Below are 23,639 nucleotides of genomic sequence, written 5' to 3'. Positions count from 1 at the left end.
ATAAAGAGAATGTCTACCCAAAACATGCACACAGATATTCATAGCAGCTTTATTAATAATTTCCAAAACTTGGAAGCAACTAAGTAGGCAAAAGGATAAATAAACGGTGGTACATCTAGATAACGGAATATTATTCAACACTAAAAAGAAATGAGCTATCAAAGCATGAAAAGACGTAGAGGAAACTTAAATGCATATTACTTAGTGAAGAAGCCAACCTGAAAAGGCTATGTACTGTATGAGTACAACTACATGACACTGTGGAAAAGGCAAAACTATGGAGATAGTAAAAAGATCAGTGGTTGCTAAGGGTTGGAGAAAGGAAGAGTGAATAGGTGGCACACAGGATTTTTGGGGCAGTGAAACTATTATATACGACACTGTAATGGTGGTCCACCATTACACATTTGTCCAAGCCCATAGAATGTATAACACCAAGAATAAACCTTAATGTTAACTACCAATTTGGGGATAATAATGATGTGTCAACCAATGTAGGTACATAGATTGTAACAAATGTACCATTCTGGAGCCAGATCTTGGTGGAGGGAGGATGGGGGTGGGCAGAGGTTACAATGGAACTTTCTGCTCCATTTTGCTATGAACCTAAAACTGTTTTAAAATAAAAGTCTATTAAAAAAGAAAGAGGGGGGCGCCTGGGTGGCTCAGTTGGTTAAGCGACTGCCTTCGGCTCGGGTCATGATCTTGGAGTCCCGGAATCGGGTCCTGGGATCAAGTCCCGCATCGGGCTTCCTGCTCAGCAAACTACCTGTTTCCAACTGTCTTTTTGATCTCTCGATTCCTACAGTCTCCGGTTAAGGCAAACCTTGAACAAGCTCCGCTGCAGCAATAGGGAAACCGCGAAAAACTAGGAGGAGCGGGAGGCGGAACCTAAAGTGAGAGGAAAGCAGGAACTGAAGAAGCGGAGGAGGGATTTCGCAAGTGGACGAAAGCCGGGTGGGTTTTCAGGGCGGACCGGAAAGAGTCTAGAGAAGCCCCAGAACCATGGCGGGTCCTGTCAGCTTGCGAGAGCTTCTGATGGGAGCTTCATCTTGGACCGGCTCTGAAAGTCCGGAGGGATCCCCTACAGAGGGCGGAGGGAGCGTGGCTGGTGGACCGGAGCCTCCTTGGCGAGAGGATGAGATCTGCGTGGTGGGAATCTTCGGCAAGACGGCTCTGCGACTGAATTCCGAGAAGTTCTCACTTGTGAACACGGTTTGCGACCGACAGGTCTTTCCCCTCTTTCGCCACCAAGATCCTGGGGATATAGGGCCTGGAATCAGGACCGAGGCTGGAGCCGTCGGGGAGGCTGGTGGAGCCGGAGACGCTGGGGCTGGGGCGGGGGATTCGGTTCGGGGAGGTGTAGCTGCCGCTGAAGGTAACCGAACTGAGCCGGGCTCCCAGGACTACAGCCTTCTGCAGGCCTATTACAATCAGGAGAGCAAAGTTCTTTATCTTCTTCTCACTTCCATCTGCGACAATTCGCAGCTTCTGCGGGCTTGTCATGCCCTTCAGAGCGGGGAGGCTGGAGGTGGCCTCTCTTTACCTCATGCAGAAGCTCACGAGTTCTGGAAGCATCAAGAGAAGCTGCAGTGTCTCAGTCTCCTTTACCTTTTCTCCGTCTGTCACATACTGCTTCTGGTCCATCCCACTTGTTCCTTTGACATCACTTATGATCGAGTATTCAGAGCCCTGGATGGACTCAGACAGAAAGTACTGCCCCTTCTCAAAACAGCCATTAAGGATTGTCCAGTTGGCAAAGACTGGAAGCTAAACTGCCGACCTTGCCCACCTAGACTCCTTTTCCTCTTTCAACTCAATGGAGCCCTCAAGGTGGAACCCCCTCGGAGCCAAGACCCAGCTCATCCAGACAAGCCCAAGAAGCATTCTCCCAAAAGGAGACTGCAACATGCCCTGGAGGACCAGATCTATAGAATCTTTAGGAAGAGTCGTGTCTTGACTAATCAGAGTATCAATTGCCTCTTTACCGTGCCTGCCAACCAAGCTTTTGTGTACATAGTTCCAGGAAGCCAAGAGGAGGACCCAGTAGGCATGTTGCTGGACCAACTTAGGAGTCATTGTACTGTGAAGGACCCAGAATCTTTGCTGGTGCCTGCACCCCTTTCTGGGCCCAGGCGATACCAGGTGATGAGGCAACATAGCCGACAGCAGCTTTCTTTCCACATTGACAGCAGCAGTTCCAGTTCTTCGGGGCAGCTAGTGGATTTCACTCTTCGGGAATTTCTGTGGCAGCATGTGGAGCTAGTGCTAAGCAAGAAAGGTTTTGATGACAGTGTGGGCAGGAACCCACAGCCTTCTCATTTTGAACTTCCCACTTACCAGAAGTGGATCTCAGCAGCTTCAAAACTGTATGAAGTAGCTATTGATGGGAAAGAGGAGGACCTGGGGTCTCCCACTGGGGAGCTAACATCTAAGATTTTAAGCAGTATTAAAGTCTTGGAAGGGTTTTTGGATATTGACACCAAATTCTCAGAAAACCGGTGCCAAAAAGCTTTGCCCATGGCCCATAGTGCCTATCAGTCAAATTTGCCTCATAATTACACAATGACTGTCCATAAGAATCAGCTTGCTCAGGCTCTTCGAGTGTACAGTCAACATGCTAGGGGTCCAGCCTTTCACAAATATGCCATGCAGTTACACGAGGACTGCTACAAGTTTTGGAGCAATGGCCATCAGCTCTGTGAGGAGAGGAGTTTAACTGATCAACACTGTGTACATAAATTTCACTCATTACCTAAATCAGGTAGCTAAAATTCTCTCAGCATTTAGAAATCAGAACTGAGCTGTGTTTTTGTTTCTTTTTTTAAGTAATCTCTTTGCCCAATATGGGGCTCAAACTCATGACCCTGAGATCAAGAGTTACATACTTTACTGAGTCAGTGAGTCACCTTTTTATTCTTGTTTTAAGAGAGGCTTTCATTATGTATTGATACTTTAAAAGAGCCCTACAGAAATTTAGTTGCCTCAAATTTAAGTTTTCTCTTCTGCTGTAAAAAGAAAATAACAGCTATGACTACTAATTATTTTCTTGTATTTAAAGGATGAGCCGTAGGGAATTAGTAAATGAGAACTGTTAATATAAATTTTCAAAAATTTCATATTAACATTTTTATCTTGGAGTTTTTGTTGAACTAAAAAGAATACAATGAAATATAAGGTCACCATGATGATGATAAAATTGTCTTAGAAAACCTAAGACTTTAGATTGAAGATATATGTCATTTTATGTATTTTCAGTTGCTTCTCCTGCTGTGTGCGTTTAGTCAAGGTTTTGTGTTTTTGGTAGTTGTCTTTTTTTTCTTTTTCTTCTTCTTCCTTCTCATTTCCAAAGTACTGTTTGGAGAAATTTGGGGGTTAGATGCTATAGAATATAAAATAAATTTGATTCTGCATTGTGTGTATGAAATTAATAGTGAGTGTTACATTTTCCAGGAGAAAAACCAGAGGCCGATAGAAATCCTCCTGTGCTGTATCACAATAGCCGAGCTCGATCTACTGGTGCCTGTAACTGTGGAAGGAAACAAGCACCTCGAGATGATCCCTTTGACATCAAGGCAGCTAACTATGACTTTTATCAGGTAGACTCTAAATTTTTTCTACCTTCTTTTTTCTCCCTCCCCTTTTTTTGTTAACTGTCATTTAAGTAAAAATACATATTTTCAGAAGCAAAGTACATAGAAAAGTAAATGTGACTGGAGTGTGATCTAGAGACAAGGGAAAGTTCTTTATATGTATTTATTTGCTTACCCATTAATTGTTTATCTTGTTTTTTTAGAATGAAGAGTGTGTTATTTTATTTTATTTTATTTTATTTACTTATTTTTTTTAAAAGATTTTATTTGAGAGAGCGAGAGAGCACAAGCAAGGGGCAGGGAGACGGAGAAGTAGGCTCCCCACTGATCCGGGAGCCTGGGGTGTGGCTCAGTCCCAGGACCCCAGGATCATGACCTGAGCCGAAGGCAGCTGCTTAACTAACTGAGCTACCCAGGCACCCAGAGTGTGTTATTTTAAATGAAAAGTTAACAAGGTTGTTAATTTTATTTTGTTTCTTCCTCTATAGCTTCTGGAAGAAAAATGTTGTGGAAAACTGGATCATATCAATTTCCCAGTATTTGAACCAAGTACTCCAGATCCTGCTCCTGCCAAAAATGAATCTTCTCCTGCCCCTCCAGATGCAGATGCTGATAAACTTAAAGAAAAAGAACCTCAGACTCAAGGAGAGAGCACAAGCCTGAGTTTAGCTTTGAGTTTAGGCCAATCCACAGATAGTTTAGGTACCTATCCAGCTGATCCACAAGCAGGAGGAGATAATCCAGAAGTTCATGGTCAAGGAGAAGTAAAAACTGAGAAGAGACCAAACTTGGTTGATAGACAGGCATCCACAGTTGAATATCTCCCAGGCATGCTACATTCAAATTGCCCTAAAGGTCTCCTACCCAAATTCTCCAGCTGGTCATTGGTTAAACTAGGCCCTGCTAAGTCTTATAATTTTCATACAGGTTTAGACCAACAGGGCTTCATTCCAGGAACAAACTATCTTATGCCTTGGGACATTGTCATCAGGACTAGAGCCGAAGATGAAGGAGACTTAGACACAAATTCTTGGCCTGCTCCAAATAAAGCTATTCCTGGAAAGAGGAGTGCAGTTGTAATGGGAAGAGGAAGACGGAGAGATGACATAGCTCGAGCATTTGTGGGGTTTGAATATGAAGACTCTAGAGGTCGGAGGTTTATGTGCTCAGGACCTGACAAAGTAATGAAAGTAATGGGAAGTGGGCCAAAGGAGTCTGCTTTAAAAGCCTTGAATAGTGATATGCCATTATATATTCTATCATCATCTCAGGGTAGAGGGCTAAAACCACATTATGCTCAACTTATGAGGCTTTTTGTTGTAGTTCCTGATGCTCCTTTGCAGATAATACTAATGCCCCAGGTAAGAAATAAGACCTTTTCCATCTTCAAACAAAAAATGCTGATCCTTGTTTTGATTTTTTTTTAAGTACAGGATAATATTAAATTATTTCATTAAACAGTTCTAAATTTTAAATACCTTTTTTACCTAATATTCTAGTTCTTGAAAAATAAGTCATGAGTGTGTTAATCAGGTCACACTATCAATTCACATTTTATAGCTCAAAGGCAGAACTTGAAGTTAAAAGTCTGTAGAAAAGTAGGATAATATTTGAGACTAAATAATATAATATTGAATATGATTAGAGCTACGAGTGTACCCATTACCTCCTTAATCTTATATGGTCTTTGAACCTATTGTTTGTTTAGGCATTTATCTCACTGAAAAATGTCAAAATAAGTACATTAAATACATTACCTTTATTTTTTAGGTTCAACCAGGCCCACCACCGTGTCCAGTATTCTACCCAGAAAAACAAGAAATCACTCTCCCACCAGATGGCCTCTGGGTTTTGAGATTTCCTTATGCATATGTGACTGAGAGAGGACCTTGTTTCCCTCCTAAGGAAAACGTGCAGTTAATGAGTTACAAGGTGCTCCGTGGAGTTCTGAAAGCAGTAACACAATGAGTGTTTTACAACCAATTCAATCTTAAAGCTGGTGTTTGGTTTTGGTGTGTTGGGGGGGGTGGTTTTGGTTTTGGTTTTGATACATGTATGCTGTGTTTTCTTGAATCCAAAATGTGCTTTGGTTACAGGAGTTCAGTATTGGGACAATAATTGTTCCACTATTTCATGATACTATTGATATTTATTGTAAATGGGCCTACAGCTTGCTAATAAACATTAGTTCTTCTAGAAAAGGACATCAAATACCTGGTTGATACCTCTGTTTTCTTTTGTTCCTGTTTCACTGTCCATAATAAAACATGTTTCTATCATAACTGAATGTTACATAATCATGTTGAGCCAAAACTTTGTTTTGGTTCAAATGATGTTTTAGTTGGGATTTTCCTTAGGATGCCACTTCTGAAATTATCTTCAAAATAAGATGATCCAGTAGGTAATGGTATGAGGACTTAATTGCAAAAAAAGGCCTGTTGTTTGGCTCACAATTCTGGTACCTGAGTTAGGCTGTTTTGTTCTTAGTATTTTAGTCCTGAACTGATGAGATGTCATATTTTATTTTTTATTTTTTTATTTTTATTTTATTTCATTTTTAAAATGAATGCTATCTGAACTAAAACTTTTTTTTTACCCTTTTTCTTAAGTAATCTCTACACCCAACGTGGGACTCCAACTCTGGAAATTAACTTACATTCTTCTTGGATCTCATCCTTATTTTTAATCCTATTAATTTTTCATTCCTTGTATATCAGTTTTAACAATCACAATTGCTTTTGTACTAAGCATGGTTTTTGGTTGGTTTTACTAAGTAGTGCAGGCATTTGGAAAATACAGCTAGATTGCTCTGTAGGACATGTATTAATAGTTGTGTGGGTTTTTTTTTAAAGATTTATTTATTTTAGGGAGAGAGAGAGTGGGGGGAGGGGCAGAGGGAGCCAGAGAGGGAGAGAAGCAGACTTCCTACTGAGAATGACACCAGACATGGGGCTTGATCTCATGACCCTGAGATCATGACCTGAGCTGAAACCAAAAGTCAGGTGCTTAATTGACTGAGCCACCCAGGCACCCTTGTTTTTGTTTTTGGGTTTTTTTTTTAAGATTTATTTATTTGAGAGAGCGAGACAATGAGAGAGAGAGAGAGTACATGAGAGGGGGGAGGGTTAGAGGGAGAAGCAGGCTCCTCGCTGAGCAGGGAGCCCGATGCGGGACTCGATCCAGGGACTCCAGGATCACGACCTGAGCCGAAGGCAGTCACTTAACCAACTGAGCCACCCAGGTGCCCCTTGTTTTGTTTTTTTAATAGCCTTGAATAACAGGGTGTGTAAACTTGTAGGTTAAAGGAACTGTAACAAAGTAGTTTGTAAGAACAAATAAGGTATCAAAAGAGCAAACTTGTGTCTTTTTTGTGTGTGTGTTTCTTTTTTGATGTCATTCTTATGTGAAAACATTTTACATTCCTGCTTAAATTAGTGATTTTCCTTAATTATTTTTTTTTAAGATTTTATTTATTTATTTGATAGAGACATAGTGAGAGAGGGAACACAAGCAGGGGGAGCGGGAGAGGGAGAGGCAGGCTTCCCGCAGAGCAGGGAGCCCTATGCAGGGCTCGATCCCAGGACCCTGGGATCATGACCTGAGCTGAAGGCAGATGCCCCTCCTTAATTATTTTTTATTACAGAAGCCACCCTAATTTGAATTTCTGTAGTTTTTAAATACAAAATTTTTATGCTATTTGTATTTACAGCCTGCTTGAAAGACAATTGCAGAACTTCATGTTTTTATCCATAAATTGGTTTAGAGAATGTTGCATTAGAGAAATGTGGACTATACAATTTATATTGCTTACTGCCTTTCACATTAATGATATAAACCTTATTCAGCAAATTTCCAAAGTGATGATTTTATTAAATTATATTTCGGGGCACCTGGGTGGCTCAGTCGTTAAGCGTCTGCCTTCAGCTCAGGTCATGATCCCAGGGGTCCTGGGATCGAACCCCACATCAGGCTCCCTTAGCAGGGAGCCTGCTTCTCCCTCTCCCCCTGCTTGTGTTCCCTCTCTCGCTGTGTCTCTCTCTGTCAAATAAATAAATAAAATCTTTTTTAAAAAATTGTATTTCTTCTGTAGCAGCATTTGAATTGTCCTTTGCTTAGCAGATGTTTCTTTTTTTATTGAGATATAAGCAGATGAATCAAAATGATTTTTTTAAGATGCACATTTTACCCATATTTTATTTTATTTTATTTTAAGATTTTATTTATTTGACAGAGACACAGTGAGAGCAGGAACACAAGCAGGGGGAGTTGGGGAGGGAGAAGCAGGCTTCCCGCCGAGCAGGAGGCCCGATGCGGGGCTCGATCCCAGGATCCTGGGATCATGACCTGAGTGAAAGGCAGACTCTTAACGACTGAGCCACCCAGGCGCCCCTTACCCATATTTTAATGTTTCTGAATCGGGATGCATTTTTACAATCAATGTAACTTTTTAATGTACTACTGCTTCTTTATTTCCCCTGAAGAACTGTTAAGTTCATTTGTATTAAATAGATAAGAACCCCCCCAGGAAACTTGTTAAAAATCTAGACACCTGGGCCCCATAAGAGCAGGTGACAATTCAGGAGGTCTGGAATATGATAAGGAATTTGCATCAAAATGATTTTTTTTGAAGAATCACTAGGTCAGAAGGGACTTCACAGGATATCCTTTGGCCTATTGGTAAGTCCGTTGTGTCTATGAAAAGTTGTATAGAATTTTAAGAAGTAAAATATATCTTATTCAAGGAGTGCTTATTAAAGGACTAATATGATAAATCTTTCTTCATGTAAATTACGTTATTCTGATTTTTTTAAATGGCTTCACATGTTGGTTTAAAGTTAGGTTCCTTGGGCGCCTGGGTGGCTCAGTCGTTAAGCGTCTGCCTTCGGCTCGGGTCGTGATCCCAGGATCCTGGGATCGATCCCCACACTGGGCTCCCTGCTCGGCAGGAAGCCTGCTTCTCCCTCTCTCACTCCCCCTGCTTGTGTTCCTGCTCTCGCTGTCTCTCACTCTGTCAAATAAATAAAATCTTTAAAAAATAAATAAAGATAGGTTCCCTGTAGTACTTAAACAGGGAGTCTGTATTTTAGTTGAAAAACAAAAAACTTCCGAGGAACAGTAAAACAAAGAAAATTAGAAAAATGGGACTAGGAAAGCCTGATTCACAAAAATAACAATAGCTACTCTTTACTGAACGCCACAGAATAGTAATAGCTATTTCATGAGTGTCCACTTGTTAGGTACTTTACTAAACATTTGCGTACATTGCCTCTAATCCTCAAAACGTTGCAAGATAAATGTATTTTACAGATCAAGAAATTAAAGTTTGAAGTGGTTAAATAATTTGTCCAGGGTCACATAGTAGGGAGTAGCAAAGTCAGAATTTAAATCAAGGACTCTGATTTCAAAGCTGTACTCTTCCTGTGTCCTGCTTTCTTAAAAAATATAAGATTGAAAACTGCATGTCACTTCCTCCAACTGAATATTTGACTATGGTCTTAAGACTTGTAAATGGGTGAGTTTTGGGGGTGCATAGGTGGCTCAGTCGGTTAAGCGTCTGCCTTCAGCTCAGGTCATGATCTTGGGGTCCTGGGATCGAGCAGGGAGCTGCCTCTCCCCCTGCCTGCCACTCCCCCAGCTTGTGTGCGCTCTCGCTCTATCTGACAAATAAATAAAATCTTAAAAAAAGAAAAATTGGGCATGGTACCCCCAAAATATCTTAGTTTCTTTTAAGACTATGAATCTTGATTCTCTCTAAACTGTATTGAATATTTATATTAAACCATCTCTCATTCCAGATTTTCTCCTGTATAAAGTAGTACTAAAGTAGATTGGAGCCAAAAAAAAAAAAAAAGATTCTACTGCTTAAGAAACCTGGACAAGGGTACCTGGGTGGCTCAGTCAGGTGAGCAACCAACTGACTCTTGGTTTCAGTTCAGGTCATGATCTCATGGGTCAAATGGATTGAGCCCCATGTTGGGCTCTGCCCTCGTCAGGGAGTCTGCTTAAGGATTCTCTCCCACTGCCCTCACCCACCCCCACTCTCTCTCTCAAATAAATAAATAAATCTTTAAAAAAAAGAAAAGAAAAAGAAACCTAAACAATTTACTCAATTCTTGAGTATTATTTTCTCTAAAATGGTAATGATTCAATAACAAATAATAAAATGGTAATGATAATTACTATTTATCACAAAGGGTGTTTGTGAGGAGTAAAGGAGTGTATATAAAGCTCCTAACAGAGGGGCATATAAATAAATTCTTGATAATAGAGATATTTTATCTTGAATTTACTTTTTAAAGGTATCCCATAATTCTAAGTTTTGGAGATGGTGAATACATTTTGGTTAGTTCTAGTCCTACCTTTTATAATCAGGTAAACAGTGTCTAGTACATGCAAAACACTATGTAAGCACCATGATGTGTAGCAGTTTTGTAGACTTGATTTGTACCTTTCCTCTTGTATCTTTCTGTGGTCTTTTAACCCTGATCTAATTTTTGTTAGTTTGTTTATGCTTCAGATATGACACCTCTCAAATCCTTTGGCCATTTCTCACTTCTTTCTGTCTCCTACAATTTTGCGCCTTTCCTAAGATGTGGCAAATAGAACTGCACTCAGTTTTTGGAAGGCTGCATAATTGTGAACAAAGACCAGCTACTAGTTTATGTTTAATTTTCAGTATTCTGAATTATGTTTATTGGCCTAAGTTGGCACAGCATTTCACTGGGTTGGTGTTTTAAGGAAGTAGTTTACTGCATCTTCAAACATTGGATACCATCTAAAGCTTTAGTTTGTTGATCTTGTAAAATGAGGATAATAACACCCTTACCTACCTCAAAAGATAACCTTGGTTCAAACTCCTAAAGTTGTGTTAATTGAAGTCCTTTACAAACTCTTATAAATAGAAAGGATAGTTATTATTCTTTGTAACTGAGCTCAGATCCTATCATATTATAAATAGAATATAACTATTTTTCCCAAATCGTTCTGTGCTAAAAATAATCCTGCCCATAAGTATAGCCAAAAAATCATTTTCTTTTTTCTTTTTCTTTTTTTTAAGATTTATTTATTTATTTGAGAGAGAGTGCATACGTGGTGGGAGGGGCAGAGGGAAAGAATCTTCAAGCAGATTCCCCACTGAGTGCAGAGCCTGTTTCGGGGCTCCATGTAGAGCTTGATCCCACAACCAAGACTTGGAAGCTCAACTAACTGAGCCACCCAGGTGCCCCTAAAAATCATTTCTTTTCTTCAAGTATTTATTTATTTATTTGAGAGAGAGAGAGCATGAGTAGGGGGGAGGGGCAGAGAGAGAGGGAGAAGCAGACTCCCCACCGAGCAGGGAGCCCGATGTGGGGCTCCATCCCAGGACCCTGAGATCATGACTGGAGCCGAAGGTGATGCTTAACTGACTGAGCCACCCAGGTGCCCCTAAAAATAATTTTCTATTTGAATAGACATAAAACAAATTTCTAAAGAGTAAATTATATACTATGGTTCCCTTTTATTCCACTCTTAGAGGACTGTCTTACAACAGTTGATTATTACTTCCTTTCTCCTACTAAGTTATATGTACTTGAATTTCCAGTAATTTTTATCTTTGATTTTATACTAGCTGTTTTCTCAATATAAATGCAAGAATACCTAGCTTATAATCCCATTTAAAACATTTTTGTTTTTGAACATACCTTTGTTGTTTTTGTAAAACTAGCATGTAGTCACTATATCTGTTATTAAGAATTTGGGGGGGAGGGGCGCCTGGGTGGCTCAGACGGTTAAGTGTCTGCCTTCGGCTCAGGTCATGATCCCAGGGTCCTGGGATCGAGCCCCACATCGGGCTCCTGGCTCAGCGGGGAGCCCGCTTCTCCCCCTCCCTCTGCCTTTCTCCCTGCTCATGCTCTCTCTCTCTCTCTATCTCTGTGTCTCAGATGAATAAATAAAATCTTTAAAAAAAAATTTTAAATAAAAGAATTTGGGGGGGAGGCATCTGAGTGGTACAGTTTGTCAAGTGGCTCTTGGTTTCAGCTTAGGTCATGATTCCAGGGTCCTGGAATCAAGCCCCAAGTAGGGCTCTGCACTCAGTGTGGAGTCTGCTTGGGATTCACTTTCTGCCTCTCCCTCTGCCCGTCCCTCCACCTCATTCGCGTGCACTCTCTCTCAAATAAATAAACCTTAAAAAAAAAATTTTTTTTAAGATAAGAGTAAGTTACCTGAGATTCCACTGCTTTGCCAGTATTTTGCCAACACTTTCAACATTTTAGTGAATATCCTTCTAGGCATCTCTATGCATATATGTACATGAAGATATGTATTCAATCTTACATAATTGCAATCATAGAATACAAGAATACAGTTGTTTTGTAATGTACTTTTTTTCACTCGACAACATGTGGTAGACATGTTTCCTGTCAATAAATAAAAGTCTTATTAATGGCTGTACCATTTTCCCATATGATTTACAGTCTGTCTTTTATTATTTGATATTTGGGTTCTTTCCAATTTAGGGCTCCTACAAACAATGATAGAACACCATGATGCATACATATGTCTTTTTTAAAATTTTTTTTTAAAAGATTTTATTTGGGGCGCCTGGGTGGCTCAGTTGGTTAAGCGACTGCCTTCGGCTCGGGTCATGATTCTGGAGTCCCGGGATCGAGTCCCGCATCGGGCTCCCCGCTCAGCAGGGAGTCTGCTTCTCCCTCTGACCCTCTTCCCTCTCGTGCTCTCTCTTTCTCTCTCTCTCAAATGAATAAATAAAATCTTAAAAACAAAACAAAACAAAACTTAAAAGATTTTATTTGGGAGAAAGAGCATGAGTGGGGGGAGGGGCCAAGGGAGAGGGACTGGCAGACTCTCCGCTGAGCACAAAGCCTGACATGGGGCTTGATCCCATCACCCAGGCGCCCCATATGCATATGTCTTTTATTAATACTTGTGAACTTTTATTTGCAGAATAAACTGTTAGACTTTGGATTGATGGGACAAGGGGATATATACATTTTGCACTTTGACACATATTGCTAAATTGCCCTACTGAAAGTTGAACCATGCTCTAGCCTAGTTTCAGATTCCCAATGTCATAGTTAGGAATCCTGATGGCAGTCCATCAATCCAATCAGCACAAGTTTTCTTATTTTGAAAAATATCTCAATTTAATTTATGAATTCCTTCAGAACTCTTGGGTAAATATCTCTGATCCCAGTGATGTATATTCCTAGGCAATTGCATCTGCTATCTAGAGCACTGATGATTTGGGCAATGCAGTTGTAGATGGGATTTAAATGACAACCTAAGAAATTATTTTGTTTGTTTGTTTTTTAAAGATTTTATTTATTTGAGAGAGAAAGCAGAAGCAGGGGTAGGGGCAGAGGGAGAGGGAGAAGCAGGCTCCCCACTGAGCAGGGAGCCTGAGGTGGGACTCGATCTCAGGACCCTGGGATCATGACATGAGCCAATTGCAGACACTTAACTGACTGAGCCACCCAGGCGCCCCAACCTAAGGAATCATTAATTAACCTTTTATTTTTCAGAAGATCAATACTATCTTCTCCAACCAACCCCTTGAACTGAATTGAGATTGGTGACCTTGTTATAACATCAGCTACTAGCTATGTAATCTTGGGCAAAATACTTAACCTCTGCATACATCAGTTTTTTTTTTTTTTACAGGGAAATAGGCCAGGCACCTGGGTGACTCAGTTAAGCGACTGTCTTCAGCTCAGGTCATGATCCCAGGGTCCTGGGTTGGAGCCCCAGGTCAGGCTCTCTGCTCAGCAGGGAGCCTGCTTCTCCCTCTGCCACTCCCCCTTGTGCTCGCTCTATGTTAAATAAATAAAATCTTTAAAAAAAGAAAGAGGGGCACCTGGGTGGCTCAGTCATTGGGTGTCTGCCTTCAGCTCGGGTCATGATCCCGGGATCCTGGGATCAAGCCCCACATCGGGCTCCCTGCTCAGGTGGGAAGCCTGCTTCTCCCTCTCCCACTCCCCCTGCTCGTGTTCCTGCTCTCACTGTCTCTCTCTCTGTCAAATAAATAAAATCTTAAAAAAATAAATAAAAATAAATAAACAGGCCAGTGATTTCTTTTTTTTTTAAAGATTTTATTTATTTATTTGAGAGAGAGATAATGAGAGATAGAGAACACGAGAGGGAAGAGGGTCAGAGGGAGAAGCAGACTCCCCGCTGAGCAGGGAGCCCGATGCGGGACTTGATCCCAGGACTCCAGGATCACGACCTGAGCCGAAGGCAGTCGCCTAACCAACTGAACCACCCAGGCGCCCAGGCCAGTGATTTCTGATACACTTTCTTTTTTAACATTTTCCTCCCTATGATAATTGACTGTACTAAATTCCATTCTTGGTTTAAATAATGCCTTATTAACTTTGGTGGCTCTTGAAAAGTTGACTCCTTCATCCTGGTTGACTTCTCTGGTCATATTGGTATAATTAAAAAAAAAAAAGCTATTCTATTATCATTGCTTGCCTGTTCTTGCATTAGTTTTAATTTTTCTTGGGCCTCCAATAACCTGCTTGGTTACTTATTTTGATAGTTATGTATACTTTTCCCAAATTTGTTGGTGATATTTTAGAGAAAAATGTTTTAACTTCTGACAGTGCTTTACTTATATAGGATACTTTTAATGCTTTCATTTGACTTCATTAGATCCTCAGAATGCCCCTGTGAGGTTAGATACTATTATCCTCATTTTACAGATGTAGAAACAGAGGCTTAAAATAAGTAATATGCTCAAAGTCACTCAGCTTGTAAATGGTATAGCTGTTATCTATGGGGTCTAAGTTCAGAGCTCTATCTACTAAGCCACAGTTACCTCTATATTTGAAGGTTAAATATTCTTAGTTACATAGATTTTTTCCAGGTAATATTTATCATATACATGTGTTTATTCCCATCATAAATAGTAGTCGTTGAATTTAGATAAAAGTTGCTATCAGGTGAGATTTTGGTAAAGGGAAGCAGAACCATGCCATCAGCTGATCTATAGTATATAATTTGACAGCCCTACCTAACCAGATACTTTCCTTAATTCCTAACAAGGCAATATTTTTCAACTCATGAGTTTCCTTAAAATGTTTTAATTTAAAAAGTGTGGTTATATTTGGGTATTTTTATACTTAGTTCTTTTTCTTCTATAAAGGCTTTAACATTTCTCTGGATATTTTGATATTAGATCAAGAAATAGACTTACTGTGGTGGTAAACTGATGCAAAAGTCTTTTTCAGCTACTTAAAAAAATTTTTTTTATTCATTTTTATTTTAGAGAGCACACAAGCAGGGGAAAGAGCAGAGCGGGAGAGAGAGGGAGGGGGGGAAGAATCCCAAGCCGACTTGTGCTGAGATCGGAACCCAATTCGGGGCTCTAGCCCACAACCCTGAGATCACAAACTGAGCTGAAACCAACAGTCCAATGCTCAACCCACTGAACTACCCAGGTGCCCCCTTTTCAGCTACTTTTTTTTTTAAATTTAATGTAGGCCACCGTTTTCTAGAATCTTCATTGGAAAGAGAACTTCAACTATCTATTTTGACCTCAGACTTTTCTACTTAAGTTCTTTCCAGTTTATCTCTTAACTCAGGCAAAAGATCTGGCAGGCAAAGCATAACCTGATGGGAACTGAAACTACCCCCTTAAGCAATAGAGCCTGCCCTGAACCTGCAAGACCCCACCCATGATTGACTTTAAGACAGTGATCAGCTTGACCTTCACTGCCCTCCTCCTGCATGTAGCCAGCCACCTTTGTCCCACATTTTCCTTATGTAAACCTGGAAGTATGGATGAAAGGAAAACTAGTTGGGCCTTCTGGGATTTAGTTTCCTATCTAAGACTTTTAAGTAATAACCTATAACCTTGTTAACGTTTTCTTATTGTAAGTAGACTTGCAAGTCAACAAATATTTCTTGACTGCCTTTCCTGTACAAGGCGTGGGATCTCATTTCTCAGTGAAATGAGAAAGGAGACTGCCCCTCAAATATTTGACTGATAAACTAGTACCTCTTATGGTTATGTGTAACAACAGGGAAAACTCTATCTTGGCTAGACAAATGGATGGGTTTATAATTTGTTTTAGCAAGCTTTAACTCCTCCATTGGTAACAGTTCTTTGCAATTCCTAGAGTAGCGGCTAAGATGTGCCTGGAATCTCTCCTTTTTTGATGCAGATTTTCTAATTATGTCAGGCCTTCCTGAATTCAGGCTATCTTTTAATAGCCTTTTCTGCCTGAGTGATGGCGAAGGCACTGGCAGGTTTCCAAGCTCTCGCCTCAGTTTGGAGCTTTCCTGAAGTGCGGCGAGTTCTATCACAGAGCTAGGTAACAAACGCTCACTACCCGACCACTGCAGGCTCCTACCCAGCAGCCAGAGCGCGCCTGCGTACCGCAGCCCCTTTGTTGCTCAGACGCTTGGGATCTGGCTGCGCCTGCGTGGAGGGCTGGCGCCCACAAGTGCGCTGCACCGCTGGCACCGGCTGGGGGCGAGCAGACCTCGAGCAGCTGCCGCAGCCGCCGCAGCCGTTGCGACCGCAGCAGCGGAGTTCACAGGGCCCGGAGGTGGGAGATTTCCCATACGGTGGCTGAGATGTCGTCCACCGCGGCTTTTTACCTTCTCTCCACCCTGGGAGGGTACTTGGTGACCTCATTCTTGTTGCTCAAATACCCGACCTTGCTGCACCCGAGAAAGAAGCAGCGATTCCTCAGTAAACACATCTCCCACCGCGGAGGTGAGAGGGGTACCCAGATCCCGATGGCGGAGGTGGGGGAGGCTTTTTCCCCCACTAGAGCTTTGGGTCCTTTAGAGCTCTGCAAAAGGCTGGCGGGTGGAAATGGCGTGAGAGTTTGAGGAAGAACGGGGTGTGCGAAAGCGGGCTCCTTGGAGGTGAAGGCGATGCGAAGGGGAGGTCTCCTGAGGGAAGATAATGGGTCTTGAGACAGAGCCATGGTGGAGATCTGTGGAGTGCAGCGGTGTCAGGTGTTCTCTGAAGGAGGAAGGACTGGGGTGAGAATGAAGGGTAGATGGAGCGTTTCTCGGCAAATGGAAGGATGATCGCAAGGTCCCTTCCTGGCAGCGAGACACAAGGCGGGTGGGGGGGTGCGCAGAGCCGGGGTACCCTGCGGGCGAACGGGAACGGACTGCTCTGAGCGGAACCAGTGGCTGAGCTTGTAGGGAGATCCAGGGCGACAAGCTTCGAGGTTTGAGGAACTGCGAACCTAGAGCGTGCTGTAGCCTGGTTGTCTGCAGTCCCTGGGGACTGGTTCCTACCCTCCCCCCCACCCCTGTCTCCCTCTCTGAGCACTGAGAATTAAGAAGAGGGAAACCTAGTCACTGACCTGGGGACACTTCCCAAGGTCACAGTTAGTCTTGGGCTGGACTGGGACAGAAATTGGAGCGTCCTGGTTACCAAGGCAGCAAACCTTCCACCTGCTCTTTTTTTTTTCCAGCCCCACATTGCACCCCGGCAATGACACCTGGATTTCCTAAAGACAAAAAGATGATGTAGTTTATGACAGGACTGTATTGTTTAAAGAAAACAAGGAAGTTTTTTCTTGGAAAAGCATCTTACTAAAAGGAGCCTAGGTGGTCCACCCTGTAATTTCCCAAACAGCAGGCCAAATGTTTGCCTCTTCTTTATCTCAGAATAATGAGTCTTTATTTCATTTCAAGCATGATGTATAAAATGCTGTGAAATTGGATTAAGTCAATCAGTTTTAATTATTCTTTACAGATGAATGTTAAACTGGGTTAAAACTGCTTTACAGTTTTACAGTCTAATACTTGAAATGGTAAATTCTAGTAGTTTACAGTTTAAAACTTTATTTAGTACCATAACCCCCTTTCTAACAAGAATTGGCCAGGAATACAGTTTTTTAAAATATAACAGAAATACATTAGTATTCTTCTGTATAATCTGTACAATTTTGTTAAACATAGTTCTAAAGAGTGACTTCAATAGATGCTAGTCTCCTTACTCATGAAAAGCATCAAAGGTTTTAAGGGGTCACCAGCTAAGTGCCATGTAAATGCTTATTTGGTTTAATTAGATATACAGTGGGTTTTTTTGTTAAGTTTACTTACTTATTTAAGTAATCTCTGCACCCAACATGGGGCCTGAACTCACCACCCTGAGATCAACAGTTGCACACTCTTCTGACTGAGCCAGCCAACACAGCCACCCTGTGTTTACTGATTTTAAAAAAAGAAAAATGTGCTTACTAAAAACCCAAACCAAAACAAAACTAGATCCTCTAAAAAGCTATCTAAACTGTCATTGTGGGTGATCTAAATTTTATTTTAGAAGAAATACATGTTAATTTTTGAATTTTTGTGACACTCTACAGGTGAAAAAACCAGTATTCCATAGAGGTTAAAAAATGTGTGCTAAATCAATGTAGCCGATATCAAAACCAGGATAAGCTGATCTCCAGTTCTCACTTACTGTCAGAAATACTTTAAAAATATTTTTCCCTAGATATAAAGTCATTTTCGGTTGTTTCAGTTTCACTCCTTATATAAAAAATTTCCATTTGTTATTTGCAAATATGGGATCAGTATTTGTATATTCAAACTGCAGCTGTCATGAGAATCTTGTTAAATATCTGCAGACTTAAATCTTATTTACTTGTATGATGGTCCTAATGCACTGTAGTAAGTTCCTATGTTGTTAGTGCTTAATATGCTTTTGTTGAGTATGTGCACCAAATAATACAATTAAATCCAGAGTGATAGAGGAGATATTTACTAAAAAATACTTTGTAACTCAAGATACTAAGTTTCTGGAAAATAATAGTGGAGGAAGAAGTCACCTCCTTGATTATTTTTTATTTTTTAAAAAGATTTTATTTATTTATTTGACAGAGAGAGAGACAGTGAGAGAGGGAACACAAGCAGAGGGAGTGGGAGAGGGAGAAGCAGGCTTCCCACGGAGCAGGGAGCCCGATGCGGGGCCCGATCCCAGGACCCTGGGATCATGACCTGAGCCAAAGGCAGATGCTTAACCACTGAGCCACTCAGGCGCCCCTATTTTTTATTTTTGTCTTAGACACTGCCAACAGCAATCACTAGTCTCTCTGTGCATATTACTAACATTTAGGCTAATTCTCTATTTCCCTAACTTCAAATACCTGATTATTTCATGTAAACCGGATGTATGACCATTCCAAGACTGAAACATTGATCAATATATCTTATAAAGTACATGCACCAGCATTGCTGTAACTATATTATGGCCGCATTATCACCTGGGTTAGATTCTGAACCACTAGTTAGCCTTGAGGAGAAGACCTAGTTTCCTTATTTATAAATGGGGACTGTTTCCTTCTCTTTGGGTTGTTAGGAGGATAAGGTATATAAAATGCACTTTGAAAACTGAAAATTGTTTAGAAATATCTGCATGGATACAGGGATCTACATATGTGTTTTGTAGTAAAACTCTGAATTCATTGAGAAGAAATAAGATCACCATATAGTTAATGTTTTCAAAATTTGAATGAACATACTGCCTTTTACTAAGATTAATTGTCCTTGAAAGAGGAACTTAATGTTTCAAAAATTAAATGCTGTAGGTTTATTTTGTTCTTGCCTCTTTAGTGCATACATTGTATTACATTATATTATAATAGGATATGTAATACACCTGCCTCCCTTACTAGACTGAGTTTCTTAAGGGGGAGTTTCAGATTTTATTAATGCTTCTGTCTCTAGCTTCTAGTGCAGATCCTAACATAATTAAAATAATAAATTATTTTCTGCTAATTACTGCACGCTAGATCCCTCCCATGTGTTTCCTAAGTTTATCTGACCAAAGAACACCTTTTATAACTACAATGTATTGATGGAACACCAATAAGATCAAAGATATCCTTTGGATCAAATGGAGAGCAAGCAGTACTCTCAAAGGCCATTTTCTTAATTTCTCTATGAAAGCATGAATTTTATTAATTTTCTTTTCAATTGCATAAGTAACTCATGTTCATTGTAGAAATTTGGAAAATATAGAAATGAAAAAAGAAAAAATAGTTCCTAAAACTTTACTATCCAGACATAATGTGTTAACATTTTGAAGTATATCCTTTAAAAACCTATTTTCTGGTATTTGGAATCCAATAGTGTATATAAAGATTTTATCTATCTATCTATCTATCTATCTATCTATCTATCTATCTATCTATCTATCAATTTATGACAGAGAGAGCATGAGCAGGGGCGAGGGTCAGAGGCAGGCGCCTTGCTGAGCCAGGGGGCCTGAAGCTGGGCTCGATCCCAGGGCCCTGGGATCATGACCGGAGCCAAACGCAGATGCTTAACTGACTGAGCCACCCAGGTGTCTCCTGGAATCATAGTGTATATACATTTATTTCAGATGCCAACTGAGTTGGCTAGAGGTACAGTTGCAGGGAAATATGGAAATAACGTACTCTAATACTCTTTAATCTATCTGCATGAGCCAATTGAATTAAGCAACAGGCTTTTAAAAAAGAAGTCTATGTATTAGGGTTCAGTGGCCAACAAATAAAAAAAATCATCAACCCATGAAATCCCCCCTTCCCTCTTAATCTTTCATCCTTGATCTTGAGACAGAGTATTGTCACAATCTGGATATCCTGCCACAGAATGATTTGGAAAGTAATAAGTTTGAGGGTAAGTTTGCTGTCGGACACTGGCTGCTTCTGGGTCCTAAACTTTAATTGGATGTTCAAGGAGGAAATTGAAGCATCATTGAGTCTCAAAAGTGTCAGTGGAAGTGGCATTCTGCAGTTGGATCCTGAAACATGTTCCATGTCAGGGTATCAATTCTTTCTCTTCTTGTTCCCTCAGTCCTATTTTTAAGGAACTCTTCTCACTTTTCAATGAGGACTTTTTTCTTTTCTTTGCCTTTCTTTCTTTTTCTTCCTTTCTTTTTCTTCTTCTTCTTTTTTTTTTAGTAATCCCTACACCCAACATGGGGCTCAAACTTACAACCAAGAGATCAAGAGTCACATGCTCAGGGTGGCTCAGATGGTTAAGCATCTGCCTTTGACTCAGGTTATGATCCTGGGGTCCTGGGATTGAGTCCTGCATGGGGAGACTGCTTCTCCCTCTCTTTCTTCCTGCCGCTCCCCCACTGCTTGTGCTCTCTCTCTCTGTCAAGTAAATAAATAAAATCTTTATTTAAAAAAAAAAAGTCACATGCTCTTCTGACTGAGCCAGATAGGTGCCCTTTCAACAAGGACTTTTTCCTTATTCATTTCCTCAACTGATTCACTCATTCCTACCAATACCTTATTAGCAATGAAGTCATTTATCATTTATTTAATAGTACTTTCCTGCTTAAGAAAGCAAACTAAAATGTACTTAATTTCAGCAATGGCTAAAAGATATATATGTCTTAAATTGTATATAAATTTAGAAAAATTAAACATAAAAAATAACATTATAGAAAAATTATTGAAATTATGACCAGATACATAACAAAAACCACTTATCAATGAAGAGAGCATACATGTGGTAGTTAGTAAATGTTGCCTGGGTATCAGTATACAGTTTGAATATCCTTCTGTGCTATTGATGTGTGTAATTTTTTCTTATACCTATAAATACAGATTTCACCATTTTTTCCTTTTGAGATACAGAAATAAAGTGTGCAGTGTTCCAGGGAACTCATTTGGAGAAATGCTCTTGGTATATACCATCTCTACTCCTTACAAGCTCTTTTTGCTCTTATGTAAGTTGTGTATACTATTTCCAAGGCACACTGTAAATGTTGAATGAACAAATGAATTTAGAAATAAAGAAGAGGGCACCTGGGTGGCTCAGTTGGTTAAGGTCCCAACTCTTGATTTCAGATCATGAAGTCGTGATCTCAGAGTCGTGAGATTGATCCTCCTTGTTGGGCTCTGTGCTGGGCTTGGAGCCTACTGAAGATTCTCTCTCCCTCTCCCATTGCCCTCCTCCCTGCCTGTGTGCTCTCTCAAAAAAGGAAGGAAGGGAGGGAGGGAGGGAGGAAGGAAGGAAGGAAAAAAAAGAGGGAAGAAATGAAGAAGGAACTTACTTTATTGCTTGATTTACTGAAAAATTTCATTTTGAGTTGAGATAGGATCATATCTCAAACATTAGGATATGTTTTATTTGCACTAAGCTGTCTTTTCCAATATCAGAAAATATTTAATTTTGAAGGTTTCTTTGTGTGCGTGTGGCTGATGCATGTGGTCATATTTGTCATTGGTTTTATAAACATCGCACATTTATCATGTATACAAAGATGTTAATAATAGTGGTGGTTAGAGCACATCTATAAAACAACTCTACAATGTTTATCGGTATATAAAACATTTGGGAGACAAAAAGAAAACTAAGCAGATATTTCTTTCCTTCACAGCATCTAAATCTAATTAAAGATAGAAAAGAGAATGTTTCCTTTACTTTTCCTGTCCTATCAGAAATTAACTGAACACGGGGCACATGGGTGGCAGAGTTGGTTAGGTGTCTGACTCTTGGTTTTGGCTCAGGGCGTGATCTCAGGATCATGAGACTGAGCCCCTTGTCAGGCTCTATGCCCAGCATGGAGTCTGCTTGAGATTCTCTCTCCCTCTCCCTCTGCCCCTCCCCCTGCTCTCTGGAAGGAAGGAAGGAAGGAAGGAAGGAAAGAAAGAGAGAAAGAAAGAAAGAGAAAGAAAGAAAGAAAAAAGAAGAAAGAGAAAGATTAACTGGTTACAAAGTAATTATGAAGCACTATATAAGAGAGAGAAAGTTAGTATAGAATGAAAACTTGGGAAGTATATAGTGAAGCTATAAATAAAGAAAATTGGGACTTTTCAGAGAAGGTTTTGTCAAGTGAAAAATGTGAACTGGAAGAGGGAGGCAGTATGATGTAAGCAGAGGAATTATAAACATTAGGACAGCATGTAAAATCTGACACTCATTCTCTTTCCCATTTCATAATTTAATAACTAATTAAAAATCAAACATTTGTTTATATGTTGGATGGTGATTTGCAAAGCCAGGCATTGTTTAAATTGATTATTGAAGGAGAAGGAAAATTAGTGGCAAGCATGCTTCTATAAATGATAACGATAACTGGAAAGAAAAGGAATTCAAATAATTTCATGAGACGAGCTACCACCAAATAATTCCTTGGAGAGGAATGGCATACTTTTTCATTAGTCCCTTAGTTACTCTCCAGGCTTTCACCATATGAATCTAACAGGTAATTTGTGGGTGTTATCATTGTAGAATTTATCTTCAAACTTTATAAACAAGAAGAATATGGGAATAAGGACCAATATGAATAACTTATCTGTAAAACTGAAATAAAGGCATTCTACGAATGGCAGCGTAGAAGCTGCCACATAGTGGTAAAAAGATGGGATCTGAAATCATATAGCTTATGCTTGAATCAGTTCCCCTCTTTGGCTATGTGACTGTACCCAACTTTTTTCTGGTTGTGGGGGTTTTAATGAAATGATATATAAAGTGCTAAGTACAGTGTGTAGCTTCTATTAATTATTAATATCTTGATTGTCTTTTCATTGTTTATTTAATACTGGCTACTAATTTCATAAATTTATATTTATGAATTTATGAAATTAATAAAATCAAAGATCTTAAGTAACAGTGTTTTCATGCTTAAACTGTTAGGTTTAAATGAATAACATAGTAGCACTCTTTATCCTTTTTGGTCATATTCTAGAGTGTTGAGCAGACTCCACGCTAGTGCAGAGCCTGACATGGGGCTTGATCTCACCACCCTGAGATCATGACCTGAGCTGAAATTTAAGAGTCAGAGGCTTAACTGACTGAGTCACCAAGGTGCCCCAACACCAACTAGATTTTTAAAAGTCATTTAACCGGGCTTCTGGGTGGCTTAGTTGGTTAAGTGTCGCCTTTGGCTTGGGTCATGATCCCGAAGTCCTGGGACTGAGCCCCAAATTGGGCTCCCTGCTTCACTGGGAGCCTGCTTCTCCCTCTGCCTGCTGCACCCCCCCCTCTGTCAAGTAAATAAATAAAGAAACAGAAAAAGTCATTTAACCTAAAGAGCACTTTTTTTTTAAAAGAGCACTTACTTTGACA

General features: G+C 40.2%; 2 protein-coding genes across 2 annotated transcripts in view; both read left to right on the top strand.

Annotated features, from left to right (window-relative positions):
* Nucleotides 1-953: 953 nt before the first annotated feature.
* Nucleotides 954-5,804, top strand: SMG8 (SMG8 nonsense mediated mRNA decay factor). Its single transcript, XM_025851371.2, has 4 exons — nucleotides 954-2,764; nucleotides 3,454-3,599; nucleotides 4,082-4,954; nucleotides 5,364-5,804. The coding sequence occupies exons 1-4, from the start codon at nucleotides 1,006-1,008 to the stop codon at nucleotides 5,559-5,561; spliced, it is 2,976 nt and encodes a 991-aa protein (XP_025707156.1). The 5' UTR covers nucleotides 954-1,005; the 3' UTR covers nucleotides 5,562-5,804.
* Nucleotides 5,805-16,045: 10,241 nt separating this feature from the next.
* Nucleotides 16,046-23,639, top strand: part of GDPD1 (glycerophosphodiester phosphodiesterase domain containing 1) — a 46,813-nt gene continuing 39,219 nt past the window's right edge. The window contains exon 1 of the mRNA XM_025851378.2: nucleotides 16,046-16,317. Within this exon, the coding sequence (XP_025707163.1) occupies nucleotides 16,176-16,317 (142 nt within the window). The 5' untranslated portion in view covers nucleotides 16,046-16,175. The remainder of the gene's footprint in view (nucleotides 16,318-23,639) is intronic.

Source organism: Callorhinus ursinus, unplaced genomic scaffold (genome assembly GCF_003265705.2).
Source record: "Callorhinus ursinus isolate GAN/ISIS: 27379988/994484 unplaced genomic scaffold, GSC_fseal_2.0 scaffold34, whole genome shotgun sequence".
NCBI classification, from domain to species: Eukaryota; Metazoa; Chordata; class Mammalia; order Carnivora; family Otariidae; genus Callorhinus; species Callorhinus ursinus.
This window is presented reverse-complemented; position numbering and strand designations above follow the sequence as displayed.

Bases quoted from the DNA above. Each gene is read 5' to 3' on its own strand.
- SMG8 (XM_025851371.2), top strand. From the start codon at position 1,006: ATGGCGGGTCCTGTCAGCTTGCGAGAGCTTCTGATGGGAGCTTCATCT. The intron at 2,765-3,453 runs GTAGCTAAAATT...TACATTTTCCAG, and splicing joins TCACTCATTACCTAAATCAG to GAGAAAAACCAGAGGCCGAT. The intron at 4,955-5,363 runs GTAAGAAATAAG...TTTATTTTTTAG, and splicing joins AGATAATACTAATGCCCCAG to GTTCAACCAGGCCCACCACC.